The sequence below is a fragment of the Hyperolius riggenbachi genome, chromosome 12 (genome assembly GCF_040937935.1).
Source record: "Hyperolius riggenbachi isolate aHypRig1 chromosome 12, aHypRig1.pri, whole genome shotgun sequence".
NCBI lineage: Eukaryota > Metazoa > Chordata > Amphibia > Anura > Hyperoliidae > Hyperolius > Hyperolius riggenbachi.
The window spans coordinates 97,813,962-97,835,987 of NC_090657.1; the positions used below are offsets into that span (position 1 = coordinate 97,813,962).

General features: G+C 41.8%; 2 protein-coding genes across 15 annotated transcripts in view; one reads left to right on the plus strand and one right to left on the minus strand.

Annotated features, from left to right (window-relative positions):
- Nucleotides 1-22,026, minus strand: part of LOC137541444 (dickkopf-related protein 3-like) — a 219,941-nt gene that overhangs the window by 57,530 nt on the left and 140,385 nt on the right. The window lies entirely within an intron of this gene.
- Nucleotides 1-22,026, plus strand: part of PLXDC1 (plexin domain containing 1) — a 101,823-nt gene that overhangs the window by 27,634 nt on the left and 52,163 nt on the right. For all 5 annotated transcript variants that reach the window (XM_068262732.1, XM_068262733.1, XM_068262734.1 and 2 more), the window contains one exon: nt 16,123-16,280. In XM_068262732.1, the coding sequence (XP_068118833.1) occupies nt 16,123-16,280 (158 nt within the window). The remainder of the gene's footprint in view (nt 1-16,122; nt 16,281-22,026) is intronic.

Below are 22,026 nucleotides of genomic sequence, written 5' to 3' on the forward strand. Positions count from 1 at the left end.
TTTATTCCTTATGTTATTTTCACTACAGTTGCTCTATAAGGTGCCCTTACACAGGCAGATGGCCAGCAGATTCGACCATCAGCTAGATCCCTAAATCTGATCAGAAAGGGATCTATTGCTGCCAGTGAAGTGCACACAGATTTCCAACAGACTTCAGCATAAATCTATTCGAAATCTGTGAAGCTGCCTCCTCCCGCCAAGCCCCCCAGGTCTCCAACTTGTAAAATATAACCACCTCGCCTGTGGTGAGTGTGGAAGCGAAGCAGCTCAACTATCTGCTGAAGCACCTCCTCCCATGTCCTGTGTCTTCTATCTATCGCCACCAGGGGTTCCTGCAGCCCATGGGCCTCACCACAGGCTCGGGGGTAAACAAAGCGCAATCTGAGAGCTGGCTTTAGTGTAAGGAAAACCTGCAGACTGCTGTACGTTTCAAGAAAGAATTCAAAAGGTTAAAAGAAGGAGCCAGCATGGCGGACAGGGAGGTGCCAGCAGCATCCCAGCATTGCAGCAGCCAAGAAAGCCAAATCAGTAGCTAAGTAGCCTCTTATCCCTCCCGCACTCGTGCATTTGCAGCCACCAGTTCCTGACTTGTTCCCGCCAGCCAGGTCCTGCCATTCCTGAGTGGCTCTGGGGCATTGACATGTCAGCTCTGCTTGGATTGGTCTTGGCCCAGTGCAGGATTCCGGCCCAGCATCGCGGGGGACGTGCAGCTCAGGTAACCTCTCATGCTCATGTAAACGGGCGCTGAGCTAAGTTCAGAGATAGAACACAGCAGCTGCACAACAGCTCTACCGCTTCACCTGTACTACGCCCTGACCCTGGATTAATCTGCAGATCACTAAATGGACCCCCAGCTGCTTGACTACCTACCCAACTAGCCTCACGTGGTGAAGCTGCCTTAACAACCTAGTGCCCCAGCACCCTAGCAGCCAAAACACTGCTTCACTACAAACAAGGCTTGTCTGGAGAAAAGTCAGAAAAAGCCTTCTGTGCAGCATTATGGTCTTGGGCAATAAGCGAGAAGCCAGCAGCCCTTCTCAGTGACCTGTGACTCGCTACTTTCAAATACCCCCAAATAACAGTGAAAAACAAGCATATGGTGGGGGGGGGGGGAGAAGAGTTTGAAATGGCGACTCCAAACTCCCCATCTCCATCCCTAACCAACTCCCAGACTTCTTCAAGCCCTTCCCATACAAGCACAAGGTAAACTAAAGAGCTATGTAGCCTGGATGATATCTGGAGATATGTGCATAGCTTGCCCACCAAGCAAGATTTCACAGCACAGACTAATCATATACGGTAATTTCCACCACAAAAGATTAAATCCCAGTCATCCGAGAAGATCTTTCAGGTTTAGAAAATAGGGTATTTTCAATCGAATCAACCATCTCCACCCTGCAATTAAAAGGTTGACAAACTGAAAGTTGTAGGAGAATGGGTAACAGTTTATAACCACCATTGTCACACCTAGATGGAGGACATTCAAAATAGAGAAAGGAGACACATTCTCTGGGTCTGTGGTCTACCTGAAAGGGTATAGGCAGAAGAAATCCCCAATACACTGAGCTCCGTTTCTGAAACTTCCTTGCATGGTGCACGGCAGGGGCATTGCTAGGATCCTAAGAGGTTTGGGGTATTTTTGAGCACTGCAGTCGAAAAATGGGTGTGCCCATGCACCAGAATGCGGGTGTGGTCATGGGTGGAGCAACATTTACATGAACTTAACAGAGGTGTCTCTATGGCGATATCCTGGGAGCTGTGGTGCCTCCATGAGGGCATGCTAAGAGATGTAGTGCTTCAGTGGGGGGTATGATGAGTGCTGTGGTGCTTTAATAGGAGGTGTGCTGGGTGGAGTTGAGTACTGCTGCCCGCTTCCTGACTCTGCCTGGGGGACATCAGAATTGATCCGGACCCATGCCACTGATCTTTGGGACTAGCAACGCCCCTGGTACACAGACCACATTATGAAATTTGACTGAGCAGATAGAGCTCTAAGGCGTCTGCCACAGAGTGGCGAACTCCCGATAGATATCCTATGCTATCTGCACAACACTGCAAATCTTTTTCAGGACCTTGCAACCCTCCACTTTGGCTCAGCGGAGAGCTCTTAAACATTTGTTACAAAACCTACAGAAAAATGGAGCAGGCTATCACTGAGCATGTCCTTTCCAATTGAGAAGACAAGATGAAAAACATTTATATTGCACTTTTTTCCTAGTGGAATCAAAGCGTTTGAGCTGCAGCCACTAGGATGTGCTCAGTAGGCAGTGGCAGTGCCTACAGAAACAGGCTGTCTGCATGTGGGGTTGATGTGGCTATATAAAATTGAAAGCTATAGGCTTGCTATACACCAGCGGTTCTGGATGTAAACCTGGCTTCAGGGACATAAAGAGATACTTTGCATATTCAGTAACGGTGCATTGTGGGTAACCATAGATACTCACTTACAGCTGAATTATCGCAAATACAGGATCTTCTCAAAAAATTAGCATATTGTGATAAAGTTCATTATTTTTTGTAATGTACTGATAAACATTAGACTTTCATATATTTTAGATTCAAATACACACAACTGAAGTAGTTCAAGCCTTTTATTGTTTTAATATTGATGATTTTGGCATACAGCTCATGACAACCCAAAATTCCTATCTCAGAAAAATTAGCATATTTCATCCGAACAATAAAAGAAAAGTGTTTTTAAAACAAAAAAAGTCAACCTTCAAATAATTATGTTCAGTTATGCACTCAATACTTGGTCGGGAATCCTTTTGCAGAAATGACTGCTTCAATGCGGCATGGCATGGAGGCAATCAGCCTGTGGCACTGCTCAGGTGTTATGGAGGCCCAGGATGCTTCGATAGCGGCCTTAAGCTCATCCAGAGTGTTGGGTCTTGCGTCTCTCTCAACTTTCTCTTCACAATATCCCACAGATTCTCTATGGGGTTCAGGTCAGGAGAGTGGGCAGGCCAATTGAGCACAGTAATACCATGGTCAGTAAACCATTTACCAGTGGTTTTGGCACTGTGAGCAGGTGCCAGGTCGTGCTGAAAAATGAAATCTTCATCTCCATAAAGCTTTTCAGCAGATGGAAGCATGAACCCACTTTTGAACCAGAAACAACGGCAGAAGCGCCTGACCTGGGCTACAGAGAAGCAGCACTGGACTGTTGCTCAGTGGTCCAAAGTACTTTTTCCGGATGAAAGCAACTTTTACATGTCATACGGAAATCAAGGTGCCAGAGTCTGGGGGAAGACTGGGGAGAGGGAAATGCCAAAATGCCTGAAGTACAGTGTCAAGTACACACAGTCAGTGATGGTCTGGGGTGCCATGTCAGCTGCTGGTGTTGGTCCACTGTGTTTTATCAAGGGCAGGGTCAATGCAGCTAGCTATCAGGAGATTTTGGAGCACTTCATGCTTCCATCTGCTGAAAAGCTTTATGGAGATGAAGATTTCATTTTTCAGCACGACCTGGTACCTGCTCACAGTGCCAAAACCACTGGTAAATGGTTTACTGACCATGGTATTACTGTGCTCAATTGGCCTGCCAACTCTCCTGACTTGAATCCCCAAAGAGAATCTGTGGGATATTGTGAAGAGAAAGTTGAGAGACGCAAGACCCAACACTCTGGATGAGCTTAAGGCCGCTATCGAAGCATCCTGGGCCTCCATAACACCTGAGCAGTGCCACAGGCTGATTGCCTCCATGCCACGTCGCATTGAAGCAGTCATTTTTGCAAAAGGATTCCCGACCAAGTATTGAGTGCATAACTGAACATAATTATTTGAAGGTTGACTTTTTTTGTTTTAGAAACACTTTTCTTTTACTGGTCGGATGAAATATGCTAATTTTTTGAGATAGGAATTTTGGGTTTTCATGAGCTGTATGCCAAAATCATCAATATTAAAACAATAAAAGGCTTGAACTACTTCAGTTGTGTGTATTTGAATCTAAAATATATGAAAGTCTAATGTTTATCAGTACATTACAGAAAATAATGAACTTTATCACAATATGCTAATTTTTTGAGAAGATCCTGTACCTTCTGTTTTAAGAATGCAAATAACACATAGTATACATAGTATTAAGAAAAAGAACATTAGTAGCAAAGAAAATAGTGTCATATTGTGTCCAGTCCAGAAAGAGTTAAGATACTTCAGTTGTTATCTATGCAAAAGAGCTTCTCTGAGCCCTTTGAGGAAGTCGGTCCAGGTTTTTTTAAAACACTTATCTCAACCTGTTTCTGTTGAATTTCTGGGTAGCTCCCTGCCCTGAGGGTGGGGAAAAGGTAGGAGTTAAATGAAATATATGCAGAGCGCATAGGCATGAGTGCAGAAGTATCTGTGTATATGGGTTGGCATGTATGCACTCGCTGGTCTATTATATATAGATCTGCATGCTTACTGATATGAACATTTATAAGAGCACTGATTTAATAGGGATGTGCCAATTACACTTGGATACACTTAGGCCGGTTTAGGAGTACAAAAGCATCAAAAAATAATAAAATACACTAAAACAGTTTAAAAATGGGAGGTAGTGATGGACTTACCTCCTAACAGATGACACAATAGGTCTCTTTCAGTATTGAACACAATTTTAATTGGGATTTACTCCTTACTGTTGCAATACATTTCGTGGCTCGAACACCCTTTCTCAGGCAATAGGTGAGTGCCCGTGGAGAGTCTCTCACTGCATGGGCGCCTCTGCTGTACAGTAAATATCGCAAAATAACTGTGTTTGGTTGGCATTTTATGGACCTATTGCCCCCAAACTGTCTCTATCTAAGCTACACTACCCAGCTATACTACACTAACCCCTGCTGCCCCCACCAACTACACTACACTTCGCTAACGCCTGATGCCCAACAGCTACGCTGACACTACACTAATCCCTGAAGCCCCCTTCTCGTTACACTACACTTCACCTGCAGTGGAAGTTCTCACCTTATCCTGCTGCTTTGCTCCTCTCTTCCTCCGTCTCGGTCATCTAGCCGCTGTACACTATGATGCTCCAGTCATCCAAGGGCACGTGGTGGCAGGGGTCCTGAAGTGTGAAGAATGGCGCCCTCAGATGAACGGGTAAGGCGGCCAGATGTCCCAAGAAGGAAGAGGAGAGGAGGAGGGCAGCAGGATTGGTAAGTGCACAGTCCCTACACACTCTGTACCGTATATTTAGAACATAAGACGCACCAACTTTCCACCCCCAGGTTTGGGAAAGAAGCTCTCCTCTTGAGTGCTTAAAAGTGACACTGAAGCAAAAAAAAAATATATAATTAATTGTATGTGTAGTACTGATAAGCCATAGAACATTAGTAGCAAAGAAATGAGTTTCATATTTTTATTTTCGGTTAAATAGCTTTTTTAAAGCATTGCATCATATTGTCAGTTTGCTCTTAAAATACACTTTGGTTTGCACAACTAATGATCTTTTGAACTTCTCTGAAGTAAAAGCCTTATCTGAAGCTGTCTGTCACTGTTTCTTTGACGTATAGTGCTCCAGAAAACAGCGACCCAATTTGGGTCGTGGAGCTCTGAGAAGCTCTTTTGCATATATAACAACTAAAGTTTCTTAAAGAAAGCACGAGGTGGACTCAAAAAATAAAATAAAAAGTAGGCTACCTGATCCGCTCAGCCCTGCGGATCAGGCAGCCTACTTTTTATTTTATTTTTTGAGCCCACCTTGGGCTCTCTTTAAGAAACTTCAGTCGTTATATATGCTCCCGCCGCTTCTGTGGGCTGCAATGGCCCACTTTGACTTGCAAGACCCCTGGGCCACGTCGCTGCATTGAGAGACAGTGTTGTCTCTCATAGCATGCAGGGAGGTAAGGAACGGCAGGAGGCGCAGCCAGGGGACGTAGTTGCCTAATGGCAGCTCAGGAAACCATGTAGGAATGCCCCTGGTGGGCGTTTTAAACGGAATTCTTCTCCCCTCTGTTTACCTCTGAGTTAGCGACAAATCTTGTCGCTAAACTCAGGGGGCTATAGCGTGGTGGGTGGGAGTGGGTCAGAGAGTGGCTGTTGGGGGACACAGAGCCATGTCATTACGCAGAGAACATGCCTATGTGTCCCATCTGCGACCACATCCCCCCCCCCCCCCCCCCCCCCCCCCCCGAAGATCCACCTCGGGTTCTCTTTAACTTTTCCTGTACTGGAAACAATATATGACTAGCTTCTTTGCTATTAATGTTTTATTTCTTATCTGTACTACACATACAATCCATTATCTCATAAGTTTATTTTCACTTCAGATTTCCTTTAAAAATTTATCTGAAAAGGAGAAAAACTATTTTGGCTCTGAGATGAAGGTGCTTTTAAACAATAATGGATGTAAATGTATTACATTAAAACAGTTCACAAAGTTTCTTGTACTTGTTCCAGTTACACCAGAAGCAGCAGATTAAGACATCTGGTAGACTGGCATTTGCCCATTTTCCTCCACAGTTATATTTATAGTAACAGTAATTAGTGGCATATGATTGATAGTATCTCTGCACACCTAATTACACAGAAAAGCTCAGAGGAGCCCACAGGCCTCAGGGATGTGGTATTTTTATAAATCAAATCTCTGCCATAAACTGACAGTCCTGAACTTAGTTATTTAGGAATTTACTAGAAAGACTTTAGTAGTCAAAAAGTGCTAATGTCTTCAATAACAAGAGGAAATAAATTTCAATCTACAGGATGATGTAAATTTAGAATACCACTCAAACCTTTAGATTGTGAGCTCCCAATGGCAGTACGTTTGTCTAGTCACTAATATGTCCCTCAGGGGAGCTCGTACTCTACTCCCTAACACAGACATGTCAAACTCTGGCCTGGGGGCTAAATCTGTCCTGCCGAGCCATCATATTTGGCCTTAAAGTGGTTTCCCGACTTTGCACTATGTTTGGACCGTTCTAGACCACCAGGGAAGCTATATTAGAGGTAAAGCCCTGGATCACCAGGGAAGCCATATAGGGGAGGGAGAGTGCTAGACACTACATAACTGTAGGGGATGGAGGCAGGTCACTAGACACCAGGGAACAGTTTAAAGGTGGAAGGGGGGCTACTAAACACCAGAAAACTGTATAGGGAGGAAGGAGGGGCCAGTAGACACCAGGACACTGTATAGGGAAGTGAGGGAAGGCGCTACTAAATGCCAGGGAACTGTATAGGGGAGGGAGAGAGCCACTAGACACCACTGAACTCTATAGGCAAGTAAGGGAGGACCACTAAACACCACAGAACTACTTGGGCGAGGGAAGACCACTAGACACCAGTGAACTGTAAATGGGAAGGAAGAGGCATTAGACACCAGGAAACTGCATAGGGGAGGGGTACTAGACACCAGGGAAATGTATAGGGGAGGGAACCACTAGATACCAGGGAACTTCATAAGGGGAAGGGGCCACTAGACATTGAGGGTGGTCGACAACTTGGTCCCAGTGCTCAATTTCGGCCCACTTTGTATTTGAGTTTGACACCCTTGCCCTAGCACATTCATGGGCCCACTCGGCCCTCCAGCTGTTACGGAACTACAAGTCCCACAATGCATTTGCCTTTATGACTTCATGACTGTGGCTGTCAGACTCCTGCAATGCATTGTGGGACTCGTAGTTCCTTGACAGCTGGAGGGCCAAGTTTGCCCATGCCTGCCCTAGCATAATCAAAGCCTTTTGTCACCATCATATTTTAAGGCCAAGTTGAATGGGGGGACGAGGGGATACTAATTAATTTACTAATATGTTTTCGAGCCTTTTCTTACTACCTAAGGGCATAATTTAACTTGTGCACCCACCAGCTAACTTTGGTTGGATAGGGAACCCATAACCTTTCGGTAGGTCCATCTGACTTGCCATCCACTATCTTGCATGTAAAAAGGATTCAATTAACTTTTTTTTTTATTATATTTCCCCAAGATAAAGTGATATATGGTGGATCAAGGCATACGATTGCAAGTTCACCTTGAGTATAAATTAGTGTTTTTAAGCTTCTCTTTAAAGCGTGATGTGTTTTGGGCACTAGTACCCGGCAATATAATAGCTGAGCACAGTGGCTCATAGCCAGCAATATTGAGTCTTTGGTCATGCCATCGATTGCAGTACCAGAATTAGTGGAAGGTATGGCTTAGGGTTAGACAGTCATTTAGGAGGGTTAGAGTTAGGGGGGAGTACATGTAACAATGTTAGGTGGGTACATGTTAGGCGGGTAGTGTTGGAAAAGAGGCTGAAAAAGGCATCAAGAAAAAAAACTTACCAGTACAAGGTTTGCAAGGATTAGGCATCATAAAAGAGATGCAGGCATGGACCATGCAGCAACTTTGGGCAGGAAGATGGAGGAGGATGGAGAGGGGGAATCTATTGTTATACTGTTGATTGTCATTTACAATTTAAATAGACAATTTTTTTAGTAAAGGAGGTTGCATTCCTATGTATCGGTCATAGTTCCACACTGGAGAATTACAAACAAAAGACAGTTCATGTTTCAATATTTCACAAAGTGGGGCACTGTAGTTTAAAAGTCAAATATTGTAAAAATGTATAAAATAAACTATTTAAATACAATTAAATAAACTGTTAAAATGTTACTGTACTCATGGAAGAAACGGCCTTATTATATATGGACATGCCTCAATGGTTCTTGAAAGAAAACTGAACTGAGAGAATTATGGAAAATGCCATTGCTGACTACTTTTTTGAAAATCTAACCTACAGTGATTATATAGTTCAGGGACCTTACGCAATTACAAGAGATACAAGACTTGCTTCAAGGGGAAATGTATATAAATGGGTGAGAGGGGACTATATAATAAATTGACCAATTATTCCCCCCTATTAACCTATTGTTTTTCAATTTTTACCTTTAAAAATATTTTTCATTATGTTTACAGTTCAAGTTGAAAAAGTGTACCATGCAGCAAAAATATACCTTTAGTTCAAAATCATATGTCCCCATACATTGCACCAGCAACATACAGTGGGATGCGAAAGTTTAGGCAACCTTGTTAATCGTCATGATTTTCCTGTATAAATCATTGGTTTTTACAATAAAAAATGTCAGTTAAATATATCATATAGGTCGGAGACATACAGCGTGATATTTGAGAAGTGAAATGAATTTTATTGGATTTACAGAAAGTGTGCAATAATTGTTTAAACAAAAATAGGCAGGTGCATAAATTTGGGCAACACAAAAAAGAAATGAAATCAATATTTAGTAGATCCTCCTTTTGCAGAAATTACAGCTTCCTGTAGGTTCCAATGAATTCTGGTTGAAAGTATTTTAGACCATTCCTCTTTACAAAACATCTCTAGTTCATTTAGGTTTGATGGCTCACGAGCATGGACAGCTCTCTTTAAAGGAGTTATCAGGCAATAAAAGGTAAAATAAGGGCTACTTACCCAGGGCTTTGTCCAGCCCCAAGCTCCCAGCATGTCCCTCGCCGCAGCTCTGCCTGCAGCCGTTCGCCGTCTCTGCTTCCCGGTCCGCGGTGATGACGGCAGGCCGACCTGGAGGTTGGCCTGTACTGCGCCTGCGCGAGCGGCGCTGTCAATCACCACCACGTGGACCAGAGTGTACTGCGCAGGCGAACGGCTGCGGGCAGAGCTGCGGCGAGGGACATGCTGGGAGCTTGTAGCTGGATGAAGCCCCGGGTAAGTAGCCCTTATTTTACCTTTTATTGCCTGATAACTCCTTTAACTCACACCACAGATTTTCAATTATATTCAAGTCTGGGGACTGAGATGGCTATTCCAGAACGTTGTACTTGTTCCACTGCATGAATGCTTTAGTGGATTTTGAGCAGTGTTTAGAGTTGTTTTGTTGAAAGATCCAGCCCCAGTGCAGCTCCAGCTTTGTCGCTGATTCCTGGACATTGGTCTCCAAAATCTGCTGATACTGAGTAGAATCAATGTGTCCCACAACCTTGACAAGATTGCCAGTCCCTGCTCTGGCCACACAGCCCCACAGCATGATGGAACAACCACCATATTTGACTGTAGGTAGCAGGTGTTTTTCTCAGCATGCTGTGCTGTTTTTCCTCCATGCATAACGCCCCTTGTTATGCCCAAATAACTCAATCAGTCCACAGCACCTCATTCAAAAATGAAGCTGGCTTGTCCAAATGAGCTTTAGCATACCTCAAGTGGCTCTGTTTGTGCTGTGGGCGGAGAAAAGGCTTCCTCTGCATCACTATCGCATACAGCATCTCCTTGTGCAACGTGTGCCGAATGGTTGAACGATGCACAGTGACTCCATCTGCAGCAAGATGAGGTTGTGGATCTTTGGTGCTGGTCTGTGGGTTGACTCTGACTGTTCTCACCATTCGCCACTTCGAGCCTTAACTTGAACTGTGCCTGTGGTTGTGAGAAAACGCGGAAAAGCCGCCGCGAGTGTTCAGAGCAAGGCGGCTGATTCCGCATCCAACGCGGCATGTTGCGCGCATGGGCCTGCATCTGCTGGCATGACTAAACGCGGAAAAAACGCCGCATGTCCTGAGAACAAGGCGGCGGATTCCGCGTCCGACACGGCAGGTTGCACGCATAGGCCTACATCTGACAGTATGGCGGAATGCGGAGGAACCGCCGCATGCTCTGATATCGGTGCGGCTGGTTCCGCGCCCAGCACAGCGGATGGTTTACAGCACAGGTTTGGTGTGGCTGGGACTGATAGTCCACACAGGTTTAGAAGGACGCGCGCGCGCGAGCGAGCGCTGAGAGGCAGAGCTTTTATGACAGCCAGAAGGGACTCAGCTGACCAAGCCAGTCAGCTGACAATTCCACCTCTTCCCATTGGTCCAGCACTTAGGGGAGGCGCTGGAGAGCGCCTTGCTATATATACTGGGTGCTGGTCATTCTCTGGTTGTCTGCCGTTGCGATCACTACGTGGAAGCACTCAGACCTTTTGTCAGAATTTGTGTTATTCTCTAGATCAGTTCCAGGGTGTTGATGATCACGGACCTCACACCCCAGATTAGGAATTCTGTATATTATCTGTGTTATTACTTTAGACTAGTTCCAGGGTGTTGATGACTAAGGAGCTCACACCCAAGACTAGGAATTAGCTTTACCATCCTGTTATTACTTCAGACTAGTTCCAGGGTGTTGATGATAAAGGAGCTCACACCTTTAGACTAGACTATTGTTGATTATTTGTTATGACCATCTGCTTTCCTGACCTCACTTCTGATCTCTGATTTGGTACTTCGCTATATCTGATACTCCGTTGCCAAACCTTGCTTGATTCCGTATCTGTCTCTTTCCTCTGTATCTGATCTGTCTGTCTGTTGCCGACCTGGCTTGTCCGACCTCGAGAACTATCTCCTCTGTTTAGAGATAGTTCACAGTATTGTCAGTGACACTCCACCATTGGTGTCACTCACACTCTGGTCCTTCCCACTCTGAGCCTGACTCCTCCCCTTGGGGAGCCTCAGGCCATTGGAAGGAGCCTGCTCTCTGGGCAGTATCTCTTACTGCTTTGCACCCTCTTTACGGGGGCTCTCCTCAAAGTATTACTGTTGCACCAAACACTCATATTTACTCAGGTGTCCAGAGGTTAGAGATATATCTGATTATCGGTGATACTGAAGATCATCAATAATCGGGTATATAACTGTATTCTCGTTGATACTGCAGATCACCGGTAATCAGACCCTCTCTGTGTTACACCGATCGTTACAGTGGTCTTCCATTTCCCCCTGTTGCTACTCTTCAAAGAAAATTAAAAGAGGAGGGAAACTTACAATTGACCCCCTTAAATACTCTTTCTCATAATTGAATTCCCCTGTGTATGTAGGTCAGGGGTCACTGAGCTTACCAAGCCAATTTGAGTTCCAATAACTAGTTCTAAAGCTTCTAGAATCAATAAAATGACAATAGTGCCCAAATTTATGCACCTGCCTAATTTTATTTAAACAAATATTGCACACTTTCTGTAAATCCAATAAACTTCATTTCACTTCTCAAATATCACTATGTATGTCTCCTATATGATATATTTAACTGACATTTTTTATCGTAACAACCAACGATTTATACAGGAAAATCATGACGATTAACAAGGTTGCCCAAACTTTCGCATCCCACTGTAATTATAGTTCTGTGATAAATGGGATAAATAGCTACATTAAAGTTGTGGCTTTTTTCTACAAAAGCATGTTTTGTTAATAAAAATAGTGGATAAAAACTAAGAATTATTGTATTTTTTTCCTTTTCCCATTAACCACTTCACCACTGAGGGGTTTTACCCCTTGAGCACCAGAGCAATTTTCACCTTTCAGCGCGCCTTCCATTCATTCGTGTATAACCGGTTCAGCGCCGCAGTGCCGAAAATCTCATGCATCCGAGCAACGTTCACCTTCCATTCATTCGCCTATAACTTTATTGCTACTTATCACAATGAATTGATCTATATCTTGTTTTTTCCGCCACTAATTAGGCTTTCTTTGGGTACTACATTTTGCTAAGAATTATTTTTTTCTAAATCCATTTAACAGGAAAATTAAGAAAGAAATGAAAAAAATTCATTATTTCTCAGTTTTTGGCCATTATAGTTTGAAATTAATATACGCTACCGTAATTAAAACCCATGTATTTTATTTGCCCATCTGTCCCGGTTATTACACCATTTAAACGATGTCCCTATCACAATTTATGGTGCCGATATTTCATTTAGAAATAAAGGTGCATTTTTTCAATTTGCGTCCATCACTATTTATAAGCTTATAATTTTAAATAATATAATAACATACTCTCTTGACATGTATATTTAAAAAGTTTAGACCCTTGGGTAACTATTTATGTTGTTTGTTTTTTTTTTATTGTATTTTTTTATTTATTTTTTTAATAAAAAAATGTATGTGGGTAATTTTTGGTGTGGGAGGGAAACTGCTTATTTTACATGTAAAATAAGCAAATTCTTTAATTAAAAATGTATGTGGGTGCAGTTTACTATTTGGCCACAAGATGGCCACAGTGAGAAAAGTCCTGGATGCAAACGATCTCGCATCCAGGAACCAAAATTCAGAGGAGTTGTTTCCTGGGGGCAGAAATACCACGCTCTTTGGAGAGAAAGCGTCGGTATTTCTGCGGGGAAGTTAGATCGGTGAATGGGAATTATATTCCCATTCACTGATCAGGGGGCTAGCGGCGGGGGCGCGCGCCCGATCGCGTGCACCACGCATTGAAAGCAGCAGTGCCTTTCTGGACGAGAAAGCTCGTCCAGAAAGGCCGAACTGGATAACTTTGTTTTTACTTGTCGCAATTAAATGAACTATATCTTGTTTTTTTCGCCACCAATTAGGCTTTCTTTAGGTGGGACATTAGGCCAAGAATTATTTTATTCTAAATGTGTTTTAATGGGAAAATAGGAAAAAATGTGTGGAAAAAATCATTATTTTTCAGTTTTCGGCCATTATAGTTTTTAAATAATGCATGCCACTGTAATTAAAATCCATGAAATTTGCCCATTTGTCCCGGTTATTACACCATTTAAATTATCTCCCTATCACAATGTTTGGCGCCAATATTTTATTTGGAAATAAAGGTGCATTTTTTCAGTTTTGCGTCCATCCCTAATTACAAGCCCATAGTTTATAAAGTAACAGTGTTGTACCCTCTTGACATTATTATTTAAAGAGTTCAGTCCCTAAGGTAACTATTTGTTTTTTTTTATTGTAATTTTTTTTTCTTTTTATTACCAAAAAAAATAAATTGAGGAGCGTGGAAGGTAGTGAGTTAATTTATAGTGTAAAAGTATGTATTTGTTTGAAAAATGTTTTGGATGTAGTTTTACCATTTGGCCACAAGAAGGCCACAGTAATGTTTTGTTCATGCGACCTGTAAGCGTTGTAAGTACGCTTACAGGAAGCACAATGAGGCTGGGAAACTTTTTTTTTTCACAACGATCGCGCTGCTTCTCATAGAAGCAGACGATCATTGCTGGGGGGCTGAGATCAACGAACGGGAACGGTTTTTCCCATTCACTGATCTCTGGGCGAGCGGCCGGCCGGTGGCGTGCACAAGCGGGCGCACACGAGCGAGCGGGAGCACGGACAGCGGCAGTAGGAGCGTATATCTACGCTCCTGGTGAGGAAAGGGTGTTAAAAGGAGCGTAGATATACGCACGCGTGGTGGTAAAGTGGTTAAATGCATAGAAAATAAAATGATTCTTGGGAAAAAATATCATGCAAAGAAAGTCTAGTAAAAACTTCCAATTCTCTGGACCCCAAAGGAAACTCCAAAATTGAACCAAAAAGCTGCTTCCTACCCACTATTGTTGATGAGTTCGGAATTTTAGAACTCAGAAGCTCATTCTGAATTGTTTTGATCAGAAACTGAATATTCATAAATGTGCACCATGGCAGAGTGTGTTAACTTACCTTTGTCACCGCCTCTGGCAGCTGCATTCCACATCGCTTGGCATCATGGAGGGGCTGAACCAAAGGTGTCCCTGCTGCGGTGGAGCAGCAGCAGCCCATTGAAGAATTGGATCGAGCCAACATCCAGCGAGGCCAAAGGTGTTCCAATTGTGTGGTGTCTTCCGGCCTCAGTGGAGCCCTGAACTCCTAGGTAGCAGTGGTGGTCTCCAGTCTGTTGCCTGTAGCTGCACAGACAACAGACCCAGGCAGTGGCATAAGGGTTTGTTTCTTATGGGGTCCAGAGAATTGGACCCAGAGTGCAAGTCAAGTTTTTATTGGCTTTCTTTGGGTGCTGTTATCAATAAAAAGGTCTCTTAAAACACAGCCTGCATTTAGAGCTTTTTTGCTATTATCATTCCATATGCCTGCTGGGATACCATGGATCTTTTAATTGCGAGGAGTTAAAGTCTGAGATGTACCTACCTGGACAGTGCGTGTAGCAGAAATTAAGCAATGAATGACCTTATATCTTTAACACTGGTGAGTTTTGTAACAGAATGGTGCCGCAAGTGTCCAATTTACTGTGATACAACTAGCTGCATAGATATTGGCCTCAATTCACTAAGCTTAACTCCTGTCTTTAATAACTCTTCTGAGCTGTTTTACAGTTATCACCATGGTGATATAATTGTAATAACTGTAAAACAGCTCAGAAGAGTTATTAAAGACAGGAGTTAAGCTTAGTGAATTGAGACCATTGTGGGATATATAGTTACATAGTTATTTTGGTTGAAAAAAGACATACGTCCATCGAGTTCAACCAGTACAAAGTACAACTCCAGCCCGTCCCCCACATACCCCTGTTGATCCAGAGGAAGGCGAAAAAAAAACCCACAAGGCATGGTCCAATAAGCCCCAAAAGGGAAAAATTCCTTCCCGACTCCAGATGGCAATCAGATAAAATCCCTGGATCAACATCATTAGGCATAACCTAGTAATTGTAGCCATGGATGTCTTTCAAAGCAAGGAAAGCATCTAAGCCCCCTTTAAATGCAGGTATAGAGTTTGCCATAACGACTTCCTGTGGCAATGCATTCCACATCTTAATCACTCTTACTGTAAAGAACCCTTTCCTAAATAAATGGCTAAAACGTTTTTCCTCCATGCGCAGATCATGTCCTCTAGTCCTTTGAGAAGGCCTAGGGACAAAAAGCTCATCCGCCAAGCTATTATATTGCCCTCTGATGTATTTATACATGTTAATTAGATCTCCTCTAAGGCGTTTTTTCTCTAAACTAAATAAACCCAGTTTATCTAACCTTTCTTGGTAAGCGAGTCCTTCCATCCCACGTATTAATTTTGTTGCTCGTCTCTGCACCTGCTCTAAAACTGCAATATCTTTTTTTGTAATGTGGTGCCCAGAACTGAATTCCATATTCCAGATGTGGCCTTACTAGAGAGTTAAACAGGGGCAATATTATGCTAGCATCTCGAGTTTTTATTTCCCTTTTAATGCATCCCAAAATTTTGTTTGCTTTAGCTGCAGCGGCTTGGCATTGGGTATTTAATTCTGTTTTATGACTACAATGACATTTTGTAATTTTTTTCAAATGACACAGATTGAAAAAAATAAATAAATAAATAAAAAATACATTTTACATACTTGCACATACATGCTGCAATTAAAAAAATGACAATATACTTAAGTTTAAAATTTTGCGTTGCACTAGATAGTTGCCCATGATAATTTTTACAATTTATTCTCAGTGAAGAATCGTCTTTTTCAGGTTCCATATCTTCACTGGAAAGAAGATGGAGTAAGAGCTCTGTGAGACTGCGGCGAAATGTTGGCAGGGTACATAATGGGAATGGCACACGTGTCAGCCATGATGCTGGAGGTGATCTGTCTATTGGCACTCTACTGGATAACCAGACAGAGATACTGGTGAGTATTTACATTTTATGGGATGGCTCAATAACATTTTCTTTAAACTAATGTACAAGCAATACCTTTTCAGAACAATCCCTTTGTTAGAATTTTTCTTTTTCACAACTTGTCTTGGATCTCTATGACACAGCTAATATGTAAGTAATATGAGCTATAGAATAAACTGCTAAGATATTTTCCATTGTAACTGTTTGGATGAAAAGGAAATTATTTAAACAAGATTAAGCCCATGTAACGAATATCTGCCCTTTATAGGCAGAGCATGTTTAGTAATAAGATGCCATAATCTCTCATCCAGATTTCTGCAGTGTTTGGTAAAAAAAGGGAGTGGAGGTTAGTAGAGAAAATAATTCATGGAATTTATTTTACTTGCATAATTGCAATTTAACATATATCAGAGAAAGGTGTGTTCATATAAGCACATGAAATATAATTGAAAGAGTAAGGTAACTAACAAGTTATCAGCAGTATACCCCAATGGGTTCTTCTGATTAGTTGATGAAGTACTTGTCCTTGAAGGCAAAACAAAGAAAGCACTCTACTTCAAGTTAAAACATTTATTGACATCAATGGCCATTGCCATTCAAGAAACAACCAAGAGTGATTCCGAGGTTGTCACAGACATTATAAGCTGTGGCTAGCAGCATTGTGAAGGAACCTCTTGACATATTATGGCATCTCTGATCTGACCAACAACAGCTCCACTTCCCCAACATCAATACATAAGCAAGTCACAACAACGTGTACATTTTTTTTCATCAGAAAGTTGGGCCCAAAACACATTACTGATGTTGTGGTAATACCATCATATTATCAGTGGTTATGGCGCTTATTGCTTTTAAATCTTCTTGAGCCCCTCTATGCATTGTTAGGGCCTAAGCACACTGCCGCATTGCTAATTGGATATCAGCGTGTGATGAGCAGGGACATCAAACAGTGCATAGATGATTGTCACAACGCACTGCTATGCGTATAGTTAGTGCAATAAAAAGCTCTCACATTCAGCATAGTTAAATTGGGCAGCCTTGCAAAGCAGGTGCCATGTGACTGTGAATAACACACAGCCACCTGCATTGCTGAGAGAACAGTGTGCTCAGGCCCTGAACTGCAATACTTTAATAATAAATGTGTTCACACAAGGTGAAGCATCTCTGTTTTTCCTTGACAAGAAATTCCTCTTTTGATTTCTTTGTAGCTGTACCACCAATGCATGATTTGGGACTGTTGTGGACTTCACTAATATTGCTCCTCATCTGCTGGACAGTTTTTTCTGGGTGGTCTACACAGTTTTAGCACTGAATTTATTTATTTTTTACTTGGACTGGTTGCAGTGCATTTCATGACATAGGCTCTAAAAGCTTGTATGGTCACAACTGCATTTTTGACAAAAAAAATGTACTGGATCTCTAGCTGATTAGGGCTGCACGATTTTAGGGAAAAATCGAAATTGCGATTTTTCTCTCAGAAATTGCAATTTCGATTTTTCCCCGATTTTTTTCAATACCTGCTTTTCGCACTTTGGGGCAGGGGGGGTTGTGTTTGTTCACGCTCTGCAATGCCCGGTCTGCTGTCTGTAATACCTTGCTTCTGGCCCGCTGTGCGCGGATTGGCCAGAAGCAGTGAATATGTATAAGTGTTAATGAGTGGGGGCGGATCCACTCGAGCAGCCGGGCACATGCAGCTTTACCAATCACTGGCTAGCGATGGAATGACGGCAGCGGTAGGCGGAGCTGTACAGAGCATACAGCTCCGCATACAGCTCCGCCTACCGCTGCCGTCATTCCATCGCTAGCCAGTGATTGGTAATGCTGTATGTGCCCGGACGCTCGCTCGAGTGGATCCGCCCCCCGCTCATTAACACTTATACATATTCACTGCTTCTGGCCAATCCACGCACAGCGGGGCCAGAAGCAAGGTATTACAGACAGCAGACCGCAAAACCAAAGGTACTGACGATCAGCAGATCGTCTTGCCACGAACCGCGGTTTCGGTTTTAAACCAAAAAACCGTGCAGCCCTATAGCTGATTAAATGCATTCTTGTGCTGTCAACTTATTTCCATGTCACACTTTTTTTGCACAAGAGAGATAGAGCCTTTTGCTGTCATACAAAGCTTGAGTAAAACTAACATATACAAAACTTGGCTGTGGAAGGCATGAATGAGAAGCATGTGTACAGGTGTCCCGTTGCTTGTTTAAAGATCCAGAATGCAGCATCTTTAAAGGAACACTATGAAAGTTTACCTTTTTTCCCTAAATACCTTAAATAGGCAGAAGGGAGTTTCTTATGACTTATAGTCATAGTAAAAGGGAAAAAAACCATCCTTCCCCTTATAATATTGGCCGGGAGAGCTAGGGTGTCAGGCTGCAGGACAGCCATATGAATGTGTAATGCTCTGTCATTCCCTCTGCACTGTCCTGCTTCGATAAACAAAGCACACTATGCTGACAAAAATGTATTGTGGGTGTGTGGATTTAATTCAATGATCTGCCCGGCCACATACACTCCTATCAGCTTAGCGTGCTTTTTTAATACAAGCAGGACAGTGCAGAGTGAATTAGAGCATTACAGATTCTTATAGCTGCCCACATACAGCCTGTCACCTCACCAGACACTCTAGCTCTCCAGACGATCTGATAAGGGGAAGGATGCTTTTTTCCCTCACGCTAACACTATAAGTCATCAGAAACTCCCTTCTACCGATTTAAAGTGTTTGGAAAAAAAGTAAACTTTGAAATTGTTCTTTTAATTAACAGTGAGCTCTGAGTGCACTGTTCCCCTCTACATCCAGCCCTCCAGAAGCTGCTCTATCAGGCACCATTGTCCCTCCTCCTGCCACATACAAACAGACGCTTTGCTTTGCTATAGCTTAGCAAGGTGTCTACAGCACTCGGTGCTCCAAACTGTTACTTGGGGGGGGGGGGGGGGGGATCAAGTACCAATCCCCATGGGCCACAACCACCGTGCTTAGCGGCCCTTTCACACTGTGCACACTTTACCCAGTTAACACTTGGTATTTATATCATAAAACAATTTCAAAGCACTATAGCAAGGATATAAGGCTAAAATGCCCCACAGAGTGCGCTGTCACCAGACACAGGTAAGCCATTCCATTTGCCACAATATATTGACACTTGGGGCCATATTCAATTCCCTTTTTCACCTGAGTTTTCTCCTAGGAGATAATTTTTCATCTTTGGTTTATAACAACTTTTTAGAATTTTGTAATTGAAAAAGTACCAAAAAGTAGGTGAAAAAGTACTATAAAAATTATTTTGAGTATTTGTTTGTTTGTTGGGGGTTTAAAAGGCATTTTATTGACAAGTTTGAAAATTTCACCTAGGAGAAAACTCAGGTGAAAAAGTGAATTGCATAGGGGCCTTCTTATCTAACCATTTATGCCGCCTGGACGTGATCCTCACGTCCAAGCGGCTGCTGTGCTGCTGCTGTGCGCTTCGGGGCCCGCACGCCCCCGGTAGCCCGGAGATCAATGAATGGGAACATGGTTCCTGTTCACTGATCTAAGTCCGCAGCAGAAAAACCAACGACCTCTTATCAGAAGCCGCGGTCTTTCTGAAAAAAAAAAAGTTTCACGTCCTCTTCTTGCTTCCTGGAAGCGAGAAAGACAACATTAAAAAAAAATCTCACTGTGGCCATCTTGTGGCCAAATAGCAAAACTACATCCACATACTTTTTTATACAATACACATTATTACATTTAAAATTAACTGTTTATTTCCCACACCAAAAATTACCCAATTAACATTTTCAATGGAAAAAAAATTACAATTGAAAAAAAATCACAGAAAGTTACCTAAGGGTCTGAACTTTCTAAATATGCATGTGAAGACGGTATATTACGAACATTTTTTAAATTCTAAGCTTGTAGATAGTGATGGACGCAAAACTGAAAAAATGCACCTTTTCTTTCCAAATAACATATTGGCGCCATACATTGTGATAGGGACACAATTTAAATGGTGTAATAACCGAGACAAATGGGCAAATAAAATGCATAGGTTTTAATCATGGTAGCATGTATTATTTTAAAGCTATAATGGGCGAAAACTGAGAAATAATGCATTTTTCAATTTTTTCTTAATATTCCTGTTAAAATGCATTTAGAAAAAAATAATTCTTAGCAAAATGGACTACCCAAAGAAAACCTAATTGGTGGTGGAAAAAACAAGATATAGATCAATTCATTGTGATAATTAGTGATAAAGTTATTAGCGAATGAATGGGAGGTGAAAATTGCTCTGTTGCATAAGGTGAAAAATCCCCGCGGGCTGAAATGGATAATTCATTTTCTAGTATTACTTTTAATCAATTAAGTTGGATAACATGTAGAAGTAGAGTAGGTGTTGCACACCTCTGTTTGTATTGAGTAACCTCTTCCTAGACACTGTACAAATAAATATTGACAGACAAGGTCTTATCGGTATATAGGACAGTCAGTAAATATAGTAGTTCCAAGATACCGTAGAAAAGACTGCAGCCTTCCAACAAGAAATAAAAATGTACAGGTATACATTGTAAAAGTGGTCACTAGCTCCACTGCCCATGAAGGTTATAGTAAAGATGGCTAACTTAGTACAATACTCTACTGGTACTAAAGATGGAACTATGAGCTTTATGCATATCTTAATTGAAGCAAGGGTGGGTTGGGAAAGTAACTTTTTAAAATGGTCTACAAAGAATTTATTTGAAATTGTCACTCACAAACAGCACCTTGCTATTTAGTTTTAAAGGATCTTTATTTGGTTTTTGCATAAAGAAATAGTCTAAAATGCCAAGACAACCCCCACGCAGGGGCTATAAAAATATAGCACAACGCACCTTGCTTTTTAGAAGAATAAAAAGGTTCTTATTTTTTAAAGGCTGTGTTTTGACATTTCAAAGGTTGGTGACTGCCAAACTGATTTCTGGAGGAAGCTCTAGAGAAGGGAAAAGGCACATAAGAAATTCTATGAGCAAAAATTAACAACTATACCCCTTGAGCACCAGAGCAATTTTCCCCTTTCAGCGCTCCTTCCATTCATTCACCAATAACTTTATCACTACTTATCACAATGAAATTAACTATATCTTGTTTTTTTCACCACCAATTAGGCTTTCTTTGGATGGTACATTATGCCAAGAATTATTTTATTCTAAATGTTTTTTTAATGGCAACATAAGAAAAAAATTATTATTTTTCAGTTTTCAGCCATTATAGTTTTTAAATAATGCATGCTACAGTAATTAAAATCCACATAATTTATTTGCCCATTTGTACTGGTTATTACACCTTTTAAATTATGCCCCTAACTCAATGTCTGGCGCAAATATTTTATTTGGAAATAAAGGTGCATTTTTTTCAGTTTTTCGTCCATCACTATTTACAAGCCCATAATTTAAAAGACAACTGTAATATACCCTCTTGACATACATATTAAAAAAGTTCAGTCCCTAAGGTAACTATTTATGTATATTTTTATTGTCAATTTTTTTTTATTATACAAAACATTTTTGGGTACCTTGGGGAGAGTGTGGGAGATAAGGGGTTAACTTTAAATGTAAAAATAGGCTTTTAATGAAAAAAAAAAAAAGTTTGTTGATGTACCGGTAATTTTACTATTTGGCCACAAGATGTCCTCAGTAATTTTGTAAAACATACTATGTGCACTTACAGGAAGTGTACTGTGGATGGGAAACTTTTTTTTTCAGAATGATGCACGGCTTCTCATAGAAGCCACCCATCA